Here is a 14,842-nt window from a genome sequence, read left to right as displayed (position 1 = left end):
CTGTAAACGCCCTTGCGCTCTGATGTGCACCAGTCACTTCCTTCTGGATCTTGGTGCTGCCGGTGCAGCTGCATTTACGAGAAAAAGAGAAATTGGAAACCGAGCCCAAGTCCCTTGCGATCCAAAGTGGCCACTTGGACCAGCCTTGGGGGCGTCTTCCTTGTTGTTGCCATGGACTGGCTGGTGGGGGGGGGGAGGCACCAGCTGGGGAACACCAAAGGGAAGAAGGCTCAGAGCCCAGGGACTGGTGGTAGGATGGCGATGAGCAGAAAGAGGGAGACAAGGGAGCAGAATGGGAGGGGAGGTGTTGCAAGCTGAGGAACAGGAAGAGGCTGTGGCAGAGAGCTGTTCAGACTCAGAGGGAGGAGAAGGGGGGGCAGGAGACCATCAGAGGAGGCCATCAGCTGAAGCATCCAGGGAGACTCCCCCTCCTGCTGCGACCAGCTCCCCTCTCCCCTGGTCTCCTAAAGCACACAGAGAAACCCAGTTCAGACCCCATGAGCCTGTACATGATATTAAGAGTATTGTTTTTGTCCCAACATGTATCACTTTAATCTCATTGACAATGAACTGTATTTTCTGCCCATTCACCCCATTTGGAGAAGTCCCTTTGGAGCTCCTTGCAATCTTTCTTTGTTTGAACAAGCCTGGACAATTTGCTGCCATCAGCAAACTTTGCCCCCTCCTAAGTCTAGATCATTTATGAACAAGTTGAAAAGCCGCAGGTCCCAATACTGATCTTGAGGGGACTCTGCTTTCTGCTCCTCTCCATTCAGAGAACTGTCCGTTTACTCTCTTGGTGCTTCAGAAAGAGGGCTGCCTCAGACAGAGGGGGCACATTTCTTCTAGGGGCACATTTCCGGGGTCCCCATGGTGCCCCCAGCCTGGCTCCACTCGGCCAGGGCAGCTGCATTTTGTTTCGCTGCAGGTGAGCCTGCCCCATGCAACTTGGGGTCTTAAAGGAACTTTGATGGGGGCAGAGGGGTCGCAGCTTCCCCACACTTGTGAAGGAGCCATGGGGGGGGGGGAGGCAGGTGTAATTGGGGGGGAGTAGTGTGGAGGAATGAGCAAGAAGGAGTTTCTGAAGCCTGTGCTGCCCCTCCCTGCCTGCTCCCTGAAACTTTCCTGAGCCTCTCCCCTTTTCATTTCAATGACTGGGGGTCCCGCACAGCCCTCAGGGCACCTCAGCATCTTGGGGGGAGCTATTTTGTTTGCTGAGGGCAGGGACACAATCCTGTCTCATTGTGGGGTGTCAGGCTTTTAGGTAAGAGGCTCAGGGGGAAAAGCACTGAGAAGGAAAAAATCCTGGGGTGCTGATTTCCTCCGCTGCCCAGCTCCCCAGGGGGCCACACCCTGCGGTCCCTTCAGGGTCAGCAAAGAAGGAGAATCCAGGCAAGTTAAAGGAGCAAAACAGCGGTCAGGAGACCTGATCTTTATTTGTAGCAACAAGGTTCATCCCCACAAAGAGTAGGAACCCCGAGAAGATGGTTGCATGAACTTTTAAGACTTTTACCCCCTTTCCCATAATAAATTTTCTAACAACTTCATCAATACATGACATGGGGCTTTTTGGGGGGTTGTTGCTGTTGGCGTTTTGTATTTATATTTTAGATCTTCTTGTGATTCATGTGGAAATTGTTCAATTTTTCAATCCCAGCATTCCACACTAACCCTATCGCCGTCTAGCATTACCTAAAATTTACTCTTCTACTGTAATTACCATTAATATATTAATGTCATTGATACATGCGTAAAAAACTTTAAATACAAACACCAAGACATTGCACTGAAACTTTCGGGAAATGCGCATGCATGCACTTTCCAAGAGTCTCATTTGAGAGCCAGTGGGGTGCAGTGCTTAAGAGTTTTGGACTAGGAACTGGGAGACCTGGGTTCAAATCCCCACTCAGCCATGCAGCTCACTGGGTGATGGCTTCACGGCCCAACCTACCTCACAGGGTTGTTGTCAGGATTAAACAATGAGGGGGAGAACGACTTAAGACCACACTGAGCTTCTTGAAAAAACAGGGGGTATATAAAGGCATCCAATAAATTTCAGTAAGAAGAAAGGTAAGATTCTGCTCTTAGGCAAGAAGAATTTGCTGCACAAATATAAGATGGGGGATACCGGGTTTGCCAGTAGTACATGTGGAAAAGGGGTCTTAGACTAACATGAGTCAACAGTATGATGCAGCAGCGAAATAGGCTGTTATTCTAGGCTGCGTCCAAAGAAGTCAAGTGTCCAGATCAAGAGAAGTAACAGCCCCACTTTCTTCTGCCTTGTTCAGACCACACCTGGAGTCCTGTGTCCGGTTCTGGGTGCCCCAATTTAAGAAGGATTTTTACAAGCTGGAAGGTGTGCAGAGGGGGTTGACCAAGACAATTAAGCGTTGGGAAACCAAGCCTTCTGAGGAACAGGAAGGGCTCTCAGGTGGAAGATTGAACAAGCTTGTTTTCACTGGCTCTGGAGGCTGGGACCCAAACCAATGGCTTCAAATTAGAGACGCCCTTGGAAAGTTGTGGACTCTCCTTCTTTTGAGGTTTGTAAGGAAAAGTTTGAAGGCAATGTGTCATGGAAGCTTGAGTTGAGAGTCCTGCAGTGGACTAGACGACCCAGGGGTCTCCTGCAGGTCTAAAATTCTATGATTCTCCCCTGTATGAATTCTTTGATGGGCCATGAGCTTGGTCCTCTTACCGAAGCTCTTTTCACATTCCAAGCACTGATATGGTTTCTTACCACTGTGAATTCTTTGATGGGAAGGGAGACTTTGCTTCTGACTGAAGCTCTTCCCACATTCCAAACACTGATAGGGTTTCTCCCCTGTGTGAATTCTTTGGTGGGAAGTGAGATTGGCTTTCTGGCGGAAACCCTTTCCACATTCCAAGCACTGATATTTTTTCTCACCACTGTGAATTCTTTGATGGGAAGCGAGACCGGAGCTCACAGTGAAGCTCTTCCCACATTGGGAGCACTGTTATGGTTTCTCACCACTGTGAATTCATGGGTGTGCCATGAGATTGGCACGGTGACTAAAGGTTTTTCCACATTCCAAGCACTGATATGGTTTTCCCCCTTTGTGAATTCTTTGGTGGGAAGTGAGATCGGCTCTCTGGAGGAAACTCTTTCCACAATCCAATCATTGATAGGATTTCTCCCCGGTATGAATGCTTTGATGGGTAGCGAGATGGGCGCTTTTACAGAAGCTCTTTCCACGTTCCAAGCACTGTGAATTCTTTGGTGGGAAGTGAGATTGGCTCTATGGCAGTAACTCTTTCCACATTCCGAGCACTGATAGGGTTTCTCACCACTGTGAATTCTTTGATGGGAAGTGAGATTTTGCTTCCGACTGAAGCTCTTCCCACATTCCAAGCACTGATAGGGTTTCTCACCACTGTGAATTCTTTGATGGGAAATGAGACTTGCCTTCTGACTGAAGCTGTTTCCACAATTCACGCATTGATAGGGTTTCTCCCCAGTATGAATTCTTTGGTGGGAAGCGAGACCGGAGCTCACAGTGAAACTCTTCCCACATTCTGAGCACTGATAGGGTTTCTCACCACTGTGAATTCTTTGATGGGCCGTGAGATTCGCCCTGTGATTAAAGCTCCGCCCACATTCCGAGCACTGATCAGGTTTCTCACCTGTATGAATTATTTGATGGGCTGTGAGATGGGTGCTCTGACTGAAGCTCTTTCCACACACTTGGCATTGAAATGGCTTCTCTCCCCTGTGAATTCTCTGGTGTTTACGGAAGGTTGTGCTTGTATTAAAGCTTTCCCTACAATCCAAGCCCTGATAGAGTTTCTCCCTGCTGTGAGTTATTTGATGTGAAATGAGATGTGCACTCTTACTGAAGCTCTTTCCACATTCCAAGCATTTCAGTGGGTCCTCCCCTGTGGGAATCATTTCCTGTGAAGTGAGGCTTTCATTCCAACAGAAAGTTCCCCCCCATTCAGAGAACTGAGAGGGTTTCTTCTCAATAGCATTTCTTCGGTGGGTAGTCGAATGGGAGCTGTGACTGAAGCTCTCTCCACACTCCAAGAATGGCAATGGCTTCTCCACTGTGTGGATTCTGTCATGGGTGTCCTCGCTCTCAATTTCCAGATCATCACCACCTGCAATGAAGAAATGGATTAGAGCTGCAGAAGAAATGGAGTGCCACTGTATTGAATATTGATCACTAACCTTGTGATAGAGGAAGAATTCCATGCATCAACATTGCTGATGACACACTAGAGGTGGTCAGTGTTAGAAACAGAGGTAGGACAGCTAGAACATAAAGAGGACCTTAAACCTAGGTTATGGGCTCAAAAATGGAATGTCCTATGCACTCTTATGAGAAAAAAACACAGCTGAAAAGGAATGAACAGCAGCTAAAATAATATGTTCATTTTTCACATGGTCTAGTCCTTCCCCTGCCCACCCCCCTGATTTTTAAAGAAGGTCTCTCCTTCAGTCTTTAAAGAGTAGCTGGAAGTGGGGAGGCAGAAAAAGGTCCTTCTTTCCTTCCACTCTGCAGTTTTAATCCGAAATATTAGATTCTGTGAGCAGAGCTCAGAAACTACTCGTGTCTATGACATTCCCTGTTGCAAAATGTGCCTAGCACCATGCGAGTTTCAGACACTGGAGGTGGTGGATGATTGTGTCTACCTAAGAAACCAACAACCTCTTCGTTGATGCTGACCTGGACAAGTGTACTGATGAGGCAGTTCCGGCAACGGCTCACCTCTCCAAAAGAGTGCAGTGGTACCTCTGGTTAAGAACTTAATTCGTTCTGGGGGTCTGTTCTTAACCTGAAACTCTTCTTAACCTGAGGTATCACTTTAGCTAATGAGGCCTCCCGTTGATGCCGTGCCGCTGCTGCATGATTTCTGTTCTCATCCTGAAGCAAAGTTCTTAACCCGAGGTACTATTTCTGGGTCAGCGTAGTCTGTAACCTGAAGTGTCTGTAACCTGAAGCGTCTGGAACCCAAGGGACTACTGTATGGGAGAATGGGATGCTAACCATTCAATACCAAGATGAAGGTCTATCAGGATTGTGTGTTGAGCAAGCTGCTTTGTGAAGTGAATTGTGGACAACTACAACCATCAGAAACAACCCCTCAATGCCTTCCACAAGCTCTGTGTCAGGAAGATTTTGGGCAATACAAGGCAGGACAGTGTCAAACAAAGATGTGCTCTCCTAACCTCAAATTCCCAGCATGTTCCCACTCCATTCTCAGCAAGGTCTATGCTGGCTAGATCATGTCCATGGTCAAAACAGTCAATAGCCCTCCATTTAAGGTGAGTTTAAGGGGTATTAGAATCCCAAATGCTGCAAGTGGCCCTGTAGAGTTCCCTCAAAACCAGGGAGGCTTATCATAGAGAGAGATGCATGGAATTTCCAAAGAGAGATTAGGATCCAAAAGGGAGCCTTACTGAGAGAGACCACGATCCCACAATTCTCCTCCATGACTTCCTTATACAGAGCTCTCTGGTCAGGATCCAGCAACGCCCATTCCTCGTCTGTGAAATGAACAGCGACATCTTCAAAGCACACTGGACCCTAAGAGTGAAATGAAGAGGTCCTCTTTAGAGAGCATAAAGATTATCTGCTACACATTGCTCTGTTTCTTTCTGCTCATTAAATGGTGTTTTGTTTCAATGGGATCGTCCTGCTGCACGTTTTAATTGTGGGTGCTGCTTTTAATGTCTTAGTGGAATTCTTGTGTGATTTAGTGATGGACATTAATCTTTGTGTAAATGGAAAGAACTCTACATTGTGTTCTTAAAATCCTTCTGTCTGTGCCAGATGGAAGGATCCCCTCTCTGCTCCTCATGTCCTGTTCTTCGGGTGGGGGGGGGGTGAAGAGACCCTTCTGATGCCCTAAAGACAACTTCAAGAAGTGCATGGGGGGAGGAGAAGGGGTGGAAAGCCCCATTGTGCAACTGATGTAACAGGGTAGGTGAATCCTGGGAACTGTTTTTTAGGCTTTTTGAACTGCTTAGAAGTCTATTTTAGCATTCAATGATAACTCTAGAAATAAAACAACAATGACTTATGAATCATCCTATTGACTGTCAGAAGGTGAGTTAAGGCAAAGTGGCTGTTCCTTATTCTCAGCACATTAAGCTTCTCGAATGGCATTCCCAGCCTCTTGGCTTCTGTCCAGGCTGCCCTTGACAAAGATGCCTTCAGAGAAGCTTGGACGGAAGCCAAGAGGAGGAGAGAGATTCCTTGGGGGCCAGAGGCACCCTGGCTGCCCCTCCCCTCAGCCCCCTTCCCCACAGGGCTCCTCCCTCTACCTGAGCTGCATCCACAGCTGTTGCTTCTCCTTCCCCACCAGGAATAGATGGATGAGGAGGTCTTGCTGGCATCATCTGGTCACCTGCAAGACACAGAGGTAAGTGGGAAGTGCAGCTGCTCTCCAAAAAGTCTCACCTTCTGACTGCATCTGGACATTTGGACCCATTTCATAATTTAGTTGGGTTAAAAATACATCTCCCTTCCTTGGTACTCTCGGTTCCAAGTGTCTCCCCCAAAAAAGATGACAACATCCCATGGATTCGTTTTGATATCAACAGAAAGCGACCACATGGAGAACGGACTCCTTCCTTACCCAGCAGCCTCTCTCTGGTGTCCAACAGAGTCCTTTTGGTCTCAGAGGAATCTGGGCCCATTTCTGCAAACAGATCCTGTCTCTGAAACAGCAACAAAGATTCAAAACAGAGAATATGAAGAAGGGTTAGAAAAGGAATGGCAGAGGCAAAAACTGAAGGGCAATCTGATAGCATTCAATGGCTGCTTTCCAAAAAAAGGATGGAGAATTTTCAGATACCCTCACCTCTGGATAGAGAGGCAGTTCCACAGGTTGCAAGAGGAAGCGCTTTCTCTTTCCTTCCTTCCTTCCTTCCTTCCTTCCTTCCTTCCTTCCTTCCTTCTTTCCTTCCTTCCTTCTCCTTTCACAGGTGAGGTTTTAGGGACCAGGGTATATTTCATGTCCGAATGTTTCTGTCTGCGGACAACCTCTGTTATACAAGGGGACAGATCCATACATCCGAATGGGGTTTATTTGCATGCATTTCCCCGCTCCTGGACCCACGGGGCCAGCAGCGCATCCATGCAAAGAAAGAGCAGAGCTGCCGCCCTCCTGCGACCCTCCGCGCCCTGACTTGCCCCCCTCTCGTCATGCAGCGCTGGGACCCCCCGCTCTCCCCATGGGCCCCATGTTGGGAGAGAGGAGACTCACCGGATCCCAGCAGGCGCCCCCCCCCCAAACAGCCTCTGCAGAGCCGAACCAACGGGACCCCCACACGCCCGACTTCTTGCAGGAAAGGGGGGGATTGGGCTTTCGCTCTGGAGGACCTGCCCCCCCCTCTTACTTTCCTGTCTAGGAATCTAGCTCGTTTCCGTTTAACCCTTGGCAAGCCGAGCGCACCCAACTCACGCCTCTCCCTCTCTCTAGAGCCGGAGCATCGCGCACCAATGGCATCCCGAGAAGGCGGAGGAGGAGAGGCTTATGGATTACTTCCGGCAAGGGATACCTTCAGTTTTGGACAGCAGCTGAACGGCCCCCTAACAGCTGGCCCCTGAACACGGATCCTAAGAAATCTTCACTGGTTCCCGGTCCATTTCCGAGCACCATTCAAAGTGCTGGCGCTGACCTTGAAAGCCCTAAATGGTCTCAGCCCAGTAGAAGGGAAGGAGCGTCTCCACGTCCATCGCTCAGCCCGGACACTGAGGTCCAGCTCCGAGGGTCTTCTGGCAGGTCCCTCATTGCGAGAAGTGAGGTCACAGGGGGCCTTTTCGGTTGTCGTGACTGCCCTGTGGAACGCTCTCCCACCAGATGTCAAGGAGACAAACCTCCATAGACGCCTGAAAGCAGCTCCGTATCGGGAAGCGTTTAATATTTCATGTTGGGTCATGTTTTCTTCTATTCTTTTGGAAGCTGCCCAGAGACAATGTTCTTGTTCTTGTTGTACATGTTGTTGTCGTTGGACATCCAGCTTTTCATAGCCAACAACACAGAGATAAAGGGCTGCTTCGTTCTGTGCTTTTGGACTCCTATGTGGGCTTATGGTTTTGGTGCTTGTGGATCTCATGGGATTTAATGTCATGCCATTATAAATGCACGGGGATAAGCGCATGTACACAGACACATTTCCGCAAAAAGACCCAAACTCTGGCATGTAGCCGCAGGTGATACAATTGGAGCCTTTCTGCAAATGGCCTTTGCAACACAACTCACTGGGTGGTTACAAAGTATACACGTTTGCCTCTGTGCAACGGATGTTTTCGCTTAGCCCCGTTTCCTCAATGAATCCACCCATTTCTTGATGAAATAGAACTTCTGCCAGGAAAACCTGAGCTGAAATAGTAAGGAGAGCAAAACAGCAGCCCTGTCTGACCCCCGTCAGCCTCCAGACTCCCCCAGTCACGTGGCGGGAGATTCTTCCTGAGCCCCCCCCCCCCCGTGAGATGGGTATATCATGGATGATCCATATGATCCAGTGGTGATCCCCATGATCCAAGCAGACTGGTCCAAAGAGCAGATCTCTATGCCTGAATGAAAGGGGTCTGCGGTGATGGATTCTGGAGTCAAGAAATCCGCCCTTTCCAGTGATCTCTCCGGCTGGCCCGGAAAAGGCAGGGAGCAGGAATCCTCAGGGATCCCGACGGACAGACAGACTTGTCATGTTGCCAAAACACGAACTCGGAGTCTGATCTGATTTCCATGCAGAACTCATTTTGTGGCGCAACCGGGGATGTTCTTGGGGTGCTCTCTCTGTGACGGGGGGGGGGCGATTATTTGAGGGTGCACAAATTGCAACGCGCTTTAGTTCTGGGCTGCTTCACTCCTTGCATTGGGGGGGGGGGGCTCTGCCTGCAAACAGATCAACAGCTGCCTCGCTTTTCTGACGGAGACACAAGGGAGGAATTTTACCTGGGTGTCGGGGCTGTGTGTGCAGAAGCCCAAGCCCCATTTTCCCCGCAACAGAGGAGCCACAGAGCCCGACCCGCTGCTCAATGTCCACCAATACCTAAAACATGGAATGGATCTAAGATCATGGCGTGGGGGGGGGAGGGGGGAAGTATTTTGCAATGCAAACATTATGGGGGGGGGGACCGCACTTTGCAAATGGATTGCCAGGATCAGCCCCTCCCCCGCTCTCCTGATCCCCTGAACGAAGGAGGGAGGGGGAAAACCTTCGTCTCCTCCCCCCCTCTATCCCTCCCTTCCCGGTACATCCTCCTCTCACCCCGCCCCCACAACCCTCAACCCCCCCCCCCCCGTATGTATTCCTTCTGCTCCTCCTCCTATCCGGCTTCTGTTTCCGGAATGAGGAGAGAGAGCCCCCCCTCCCAAACTGCCTGCTTCTCGCGGACGTGGAGCTTCCACTCCGGATTCCTGCTCTGCCCCGTAGCTCTAGGGGGGGGGCGCTTTGGAAAGGACAGGCGGGGCGGCAGGCCCCCCCCGTGGATGTTGCAGGAAAGGAGAATCGGGAGCGAGGACAAAGAGGTAAAGGGGTTGCGGGGGGAGGAGGGGGAGAAAAGGACCCAGAGACCCCCGCCAGCTCCCCCAAGCGCCTTCCGTGTGGCCTGGATCCCGGCACGCGTGCTGCGAAGGGGGCTTTCCTTGGACCCTTAGGAAGCCCACCCAGGGGATCCCAGTGAAGCGCTGTCGCCCCATTCCCCCCGCTCAGGCATCCCTGGGGCGCTGTGGGTTCCCCGCGGAGAGAGGTGGGCCATGAAAGGGTTAATGGGAGTGAGGGACGCCTGGATAGAGACCTCCCCTGCTCGTCTTGGGGTGGCCCCTCCGGACGGAGAGGTGGGGGCGCAGGGCGAGGGGTGAGCCGCGCCAAGGGGGGCCTCTGGGACACAGGGAGGGAGTCGAGGCAGTGGGAAGGGGGAGCATCCCTGGGGCAGCGAAGCACAGCAGTGGGGTGGGGTGGGGGGGAGAAAGCTAGGTAGACCAGTCTTTGGGGACACGTCTGCATCTTGGCGCCCGCGGGGATTGTCTGGAAGGGCCTTGGCTTCTCCCTCCCACCCAATAATCTGCCACCCCTTCAAGGCAACCAGAGGGATCCCTGGAAAGTGGGGGGTCCTGTCCCCCCACCCTTCCTTCCTGCAAGCTCCATCCTCCTTCCACCCCATAAGCCCCTGCCCTGTCCAGACAGCCATTCTGCCCAGTCCAACCTCTGGTCCCCTGGAGAGGAGAGGAAATCCCGAGAGGAAGAGGGGAGGGGAGAGGCCTTCTCAGAAGCAGCTCTTGGTTTCCGCAATCCCACCCAGGAAGCAGCCAGGAACCTTTTCCTCTCTCTCAGGATTCCATCTTTAATTGTCCTTTCTTGAGGATGAGGATAATGTACACCTGTCATCAGAAACAGGGGTGCAGAGTCCATGGAATGGCTCTCAGGCTTGATACAGAAGTTGCACCTCCAAAGCATTTCTGTTCCACTTATTCTTTGAAGGCAATGTCAGAGTGACTGCCAAGCTGAGATACAATCCATCATCATCTTGTGATAGCCATTGCATGAATCTTTCCAGTCAAAGGACCCATTTTCTTGATAGACAGTGCCTGTGGCTGGAGGATCTACACACCGGGTGTGCCTATGCAGGCCCAAGACTGCCAGTATTAGCACAGGTGAGGTGTGTAACCCACCCACCCACCCCCCCAAATTGACAGACTGTGTGTGAATGAGAGTTTGTGGGTGGGATTATCATTTATGGTAACCCTGTGATTTTCTCCACCCATAACATTTCGAGAGCTGATATTGCAGTACGAATTCCAAAATAACTCCCCCCAAAAATCACAAGATAATAAGAATGAATGTCGTATTTATATCCTGCCCATCTGGTTGGGTTTCCACAGACACTCTGGGCAGGTTACAGGACATATAAAAGACAGTAAAACATTAAACATTAAAATCCTCCCAATACAGGGCTGCCTTCAGCTGTCTTCCAACTGTCAGGTAGTTGCCCATTTCCTTGCCCTCTGCCTGCTTCCCTGTAACTTCGCTTCTCGCAGGGAAGGAACCAGCAGAAGACCCTCAGAAGAGGACCTCAGTGTCCAGACTGAGCCATGGGGGTGGAGACGCTCCTTCAGGTCTACAGGGCCGAGGCTGTTGAGGGCTTCAGCTCGCAGATCTTGCTCCTCCATAATGACCTCCAGATCAAGTCCGACATATATTTAGAAGCAGTTACAGATAGGTAGCCGTGTTGGTCTGCCATAGTCAAAACAAAAAAAAACTCCTTCCAGTAGCACCTTAAAGACCAACTAAGTCAGTTCTTGGTATGAGCTTTCGTGTGCATGCACACTTCTTCAGATACACGCATCTGAAGAAGTGTGCATGCACACGAAAGCTCATACCAAGAACTGACTTAGTTGGTCTTTAAGGTGCTACTGGAAGGAGTTTTTTTTTTTTTTTTGATATATTTAGAAGAGTAGAAAAAACGCAAAGAGGCAGCAAACATTTTATTCAGCAAATAAATTTATTACTGAATGCAAAGAAGCATAACAGGATCCTAAACATAGCAAAGACCTAACTTAAATAAAAACCTACTTGGCATACCAAAGCAGCACTCAAGTACATAAAAAGAAATGTCCAGTAGCTCCTTAGAGACCAGCTAAGATTGTCCTGGTTATAACCTTTGGTGTGCATGCAGACTTCTTCAGATACACTGAAACAGAAGTCACTAGACAGACCCTTATATATAGTGGGAGGGTGGGGGGGGGGTTTCTCAGAAGGGTAGTAGGAGATGGGTATGGTAAAGCTGTTGACAACTGTTAATGACTGCAATTAGTCCTACAGGAAAAAGCATGGGATAGTATGCAGATGTCCAAAACTAGCTTTGGTATGTGTAATGAGACAAGAATCCAATATCTCTATTCAGACCAGGTCTCTCCATCGTTTTCAGTTTAGTAATAAGTTGTAATTCAGCAACTTCTCTTTCAAGTCTATTTCTGAAATTCTTTTTTCATTAATTTTGACTGCATCAGACCAACACGGCTACCTGCCTGAATCTAGCACTCAAGTAAGACGCACACAAGCAGAGTAGAGAAATAGCAGAATAGGAAGTGGGTCCAGGCGCCTTTCAATACTGTAATTTATAAACAATTCAGTGTCAGAGTAACATTGAGATGGGATAACAAGCCAGTTTAAACCAGCTTCATCTGGTTCCCAAAATCAAGGAAGGGTCAGCATAATCTCATTACAACTGACCCCACCACCTGCTCTCAGCAGAAAGGAAACTGCCTTATTAGCTAAAATGTTACAGCTAGCGAAAACACCAGCTTTGAATCACACAGAGTAAAAGCACCAGAACCTTCTTGAAGCAATAGACTAGGAATGATTGATCTCTCTACATTAGATCAATACTATTCTATGCCTGAAAAATGCAACTATGGCACTTTAAAGGTCAGCACCAACAGTGTGAATTGTGCTTGGAAATGCGCTGGGAGCCAGGGAAGATCCTTTAGGACCAGTGATATGTGGTTTCCGCGGCTGCTCCCAGTTACTAGTCCAGCTGCCGCATTCTGGATTAGTTGCAGTTTCTGAGTCACCTTCAAAAGTAGCCCCATGTACAACACATGGCAGTAGTCCACAGTGGAGATAACCAGAGCATGCGCCACTCTGGTGAGACAGTCCGAGGGCAGGGAGGGTCTCATCTGGTGTACCAGATGGAGCTGGCAGACAGAACTGACCTGGACACAGAACTGACCTGAGCCTTCATGGACAGTGTGAGTCCAAAATGACCCCCAGGCTGTGCACCAGGTCCATTAGGGCCACAGTTAACCCATTCAGGATCAGGGAATCCTCCACATCTGACTGTCCTCCAGGGACAGTACTTCTGTCTTGTCAGGATTCAACCTCAATCTGTTAGCTGCCACCCATCCTCAAACCACCTCCAGGCACCAACACAGGGCATTCACCCCCTTCACTGGTTCCAATTTAAAAGAGAGGAAGAGCTGGGCATCATCCACATACTGGTGAACACCCAACCCAAACCCCCTGATGATCTCTCCCAGTAGCTTCATATAGATATTAAAAAGCATGGGGGAGAGGATGGAGCCCTGGGGCAGCCCACAAGTAAGCATCCAGGGGTCTGAACACCACTTTCTGGACACGGCCCAGAAGGAAGGAGGGGAACCACTGCATAACAGGGTCCCCAGCTCCCCTAGAGGGTCCAGAAGGACACCATGGCCAAAGGTCTCCAAAGCCACTGAGAGATCCCGCAGAACCAGGAAACAGCTTTCCTCTCAATATCTATCCCATTGGAGATAATCAGCCGGGGCAGTTTAAGTCCCATGATGAGGCCGGAATCCCCATTGGAAGGATCAGGGTGGCAGAAGCTTTCCTGGTCCTGCAGCCCCAAAACTTCGAAAAACAAATATTTTGAATACTTTTACAGTGCCGTATGATGTAAATATGGGATGCGGGTGGCGCTGTGGGTTAAACCACAGAGCCTAGGACTTGCCAATCAGAAGGTCGGCCGTTCGAATCCCCACGATGGGGTGAGCTCCCGTTGCTCGGTCCCTGCTCCTGCCAACCTAACAATTTGAAAGCACATTAAAGTTCAAGTAGATAAATAGGTACCGCTCTGGCGGGAAGGTAAATGGCGTTTCCATGCGCTGCTCTGGTTCATCAGAAGCGGCTTAGTCATGCTGGCCACATGACCCGGAAGCTGTACACCGGCTCCCTCGGCCAATAAAGCGAGATGAGCGTCGCAACCCCAGAGTTGGTCACGACTGGACCTAATGGTCAGGGGTCCCTTTACCTTTACCTTTATGATGTAAATTTTGTTTCTGTTTCCCTTGTTCCACATCGGAGAGACTTTGATACACAGCTCCGAGCCCATCTCCCCACTTGAAACTGCTGTGTTTGTAGCACTGCCAGCCTGGGCAGTGGGTTTGGGGGTCGTGGGCTGCCTAGACAACCAGACCCCCTTCTCAGCCCGGCTGATATGGTCCCAAGGAAAGCAGAGCAATAGGTTTGGCACCAGCTTGGCTGCAGGAGTTGAATGAAGAAGGTGTGCAGGACACCATCCAACCCTCTTAGAGACTCCACTCTGGAGTCTTTTCTTCTCCTGAACATAACTCACGAGGCCACGAATGTTTAGAACCAGAGTTTTCCTTCTTGATGGGCTCCCATCCCCGGTGGACAGCCAGTTGAATCCATTCCTTGGATTGTGGCCCCTGTTGCATCCTGACAGCTTCTGGAAGCCTCAGGTGAGAGCATAGTGCAGGGTGGGGACCACCAAAGGTACTACCGCTCCCATAACACCCCATGACATCAGATAATTACGATATTTGAGACAGAAGAGGAATAAATTCATGTCTCTAGAAATAACACAACTTCAGGGCATCAATAAATGAACACTACATATTCAAGGTTGAAGTTTTCACTAGTACAGTTATCCATTTGCCTTTAATATGCAGCTTTTTCAGTTTCACATTACGATAGTCAGAAGACGGGCCTGAGATCAGGCAGCACATCATCATTATAAGGAACAATGGGGGGTAGTGTTTCCCATTTGCCAGCTGCTTTCCTTCTGCTTCTCCTGCTCTCTCCATGCAATGTGAGGCATGTAGACAGAGGTCCATCTCCAAGAACAGGAGCTTCCCTGAGCACCCATTCAGCTGACCCCAAGCACCAAGCCTTGCCACTAATTCTCTGACTGACCCAGAAAAGATGTAGACCAGGGTTTCACATAATAGTCCACATGGACCTCTTGTGGCCAATGAGACTGTGCAGGTGATTCATGAAGATCTAGAGGTGGATGGAGGATTATGATGCAGAGGATGGGGAATGTCCAAAGGAACGATGGAGCGGAGAAAGAGAGGCCCTGTTCATGGACAG

General features: G+C 49.7%; 5 protein-coding genes across 13 annotated transcripts in view; 3 read left to right on the top strand and 2 right to left on the bottom strand.

Moving 5' to 3' along the window:
* The window catches only part of LOC307225009 (uncharacterized protein), a 202,114-nt gene extending 193,294 nt beyond the window's left edge, over positions 1 to 8,820 (bottom strand). The window contains exon 1 of the mRNA XM_079992581.1: positions 7,231 to 8,820. The gene's annotated coding sequence lies outside the window, so the exon portion shown is untranslated. The remainder of the gene's footprint in view (positions 1 to 7,230) is intronic.
* The window catches only part of LOC307225037 (uncharacterized protein), a 155,562-nt gene that overhangs the window by 86,856 nt on the left and 53,864 nt on the right, over positions 1 to 14,842 (top strand). For all 5 annotated transcript variants that reach the window (XM_079992697.1, XM_079992695.1, XM_079992694.1 and 2 more), the window contains one exon: positions 9,327 to 9,501. The gene's annotated coding sequence lies outside the window, so the exon portion shown is untranslated. Of the gene's footprint in view, positions 1 to 9,326; positions 9,502 to 14,842 lie in introns of those variants that run through there.
* LOC307225063 (uncharacterized protein) overlaps positions 1 to 14,842 on the top strand; it is a 90,330-nt gene that overhangs the window by 41,007 nt on the left and 34,481 nt on the right. The window lies entirely within an intron of this gene.
* LOC307224976 (uncharacterized protein) overlaps positions 1,398 to 14,842 on the bottom strand; it is a gene marked incomplete at its 5' end in the record, with an annotated part of 128,027 nt that continues 114,582 nt past the window's right edge. For 3 of the 5 annotated variants that reach the window (XM_079992463.1, XM_079992462.1, XM_079992452.1), the window contains 4 exons: positions 1,398 to 4,116; positions 5,420 to 5,546; positions 6,287 to 6,369; positions 6,601 to 6,682. In XM_079992463.1, the coding sequence (XP_079848589.1) occupies positions 2,942 to 4,116; positions 5,420 to 5,546; positions 6,287 to 6,369; positions 6,601 to 6,682 (1,467 nt within the window). In that variant the 3' untranslated portion in view covers positions 1,398 to 2,941. The remainder of the gene's footprint in view (positions 4,117 to 5,419; positions 5,547 to 6,286; positions 6,370 to 6,600; positions 6,683 to 14,842) is intronic. The other 2 variants (XM_079992454.1, XM_079992453.1) reach the window with 1 other exon arrangement.
* LOC307225007 (uncharacterized protein) overlaps positions 13,920 to 14,842 on the top strand; it is a 74,430-nt gene continuing 73,507 nt past the window's right edge. The window contains exon 1 of the mRNA XM_079992573.1: positions 13,920 to 14,211. The gene's annotated coding sequence lies outside the window, so the exon portion shown is untranslated. The remainder of the gene's footprint in view (positions 14,212 to 14,842) is intronic.

Source organism: Podarcis cretensis (assembly GCF_951804945.1).
Source record: "Podarcis cretensis genome assembly, chromosome: 10".
Lineage (NCBI taxonomy): Eukaryota > Metazoa > Chordata > Lepidosauria > Squamata > Lacertidae > Podarcis > Podarcis cretensis.
Note: the sequence above shows the minus strand (reverse complement) of the source record. Positions and strands in the feature narration are given on the sequence as shown.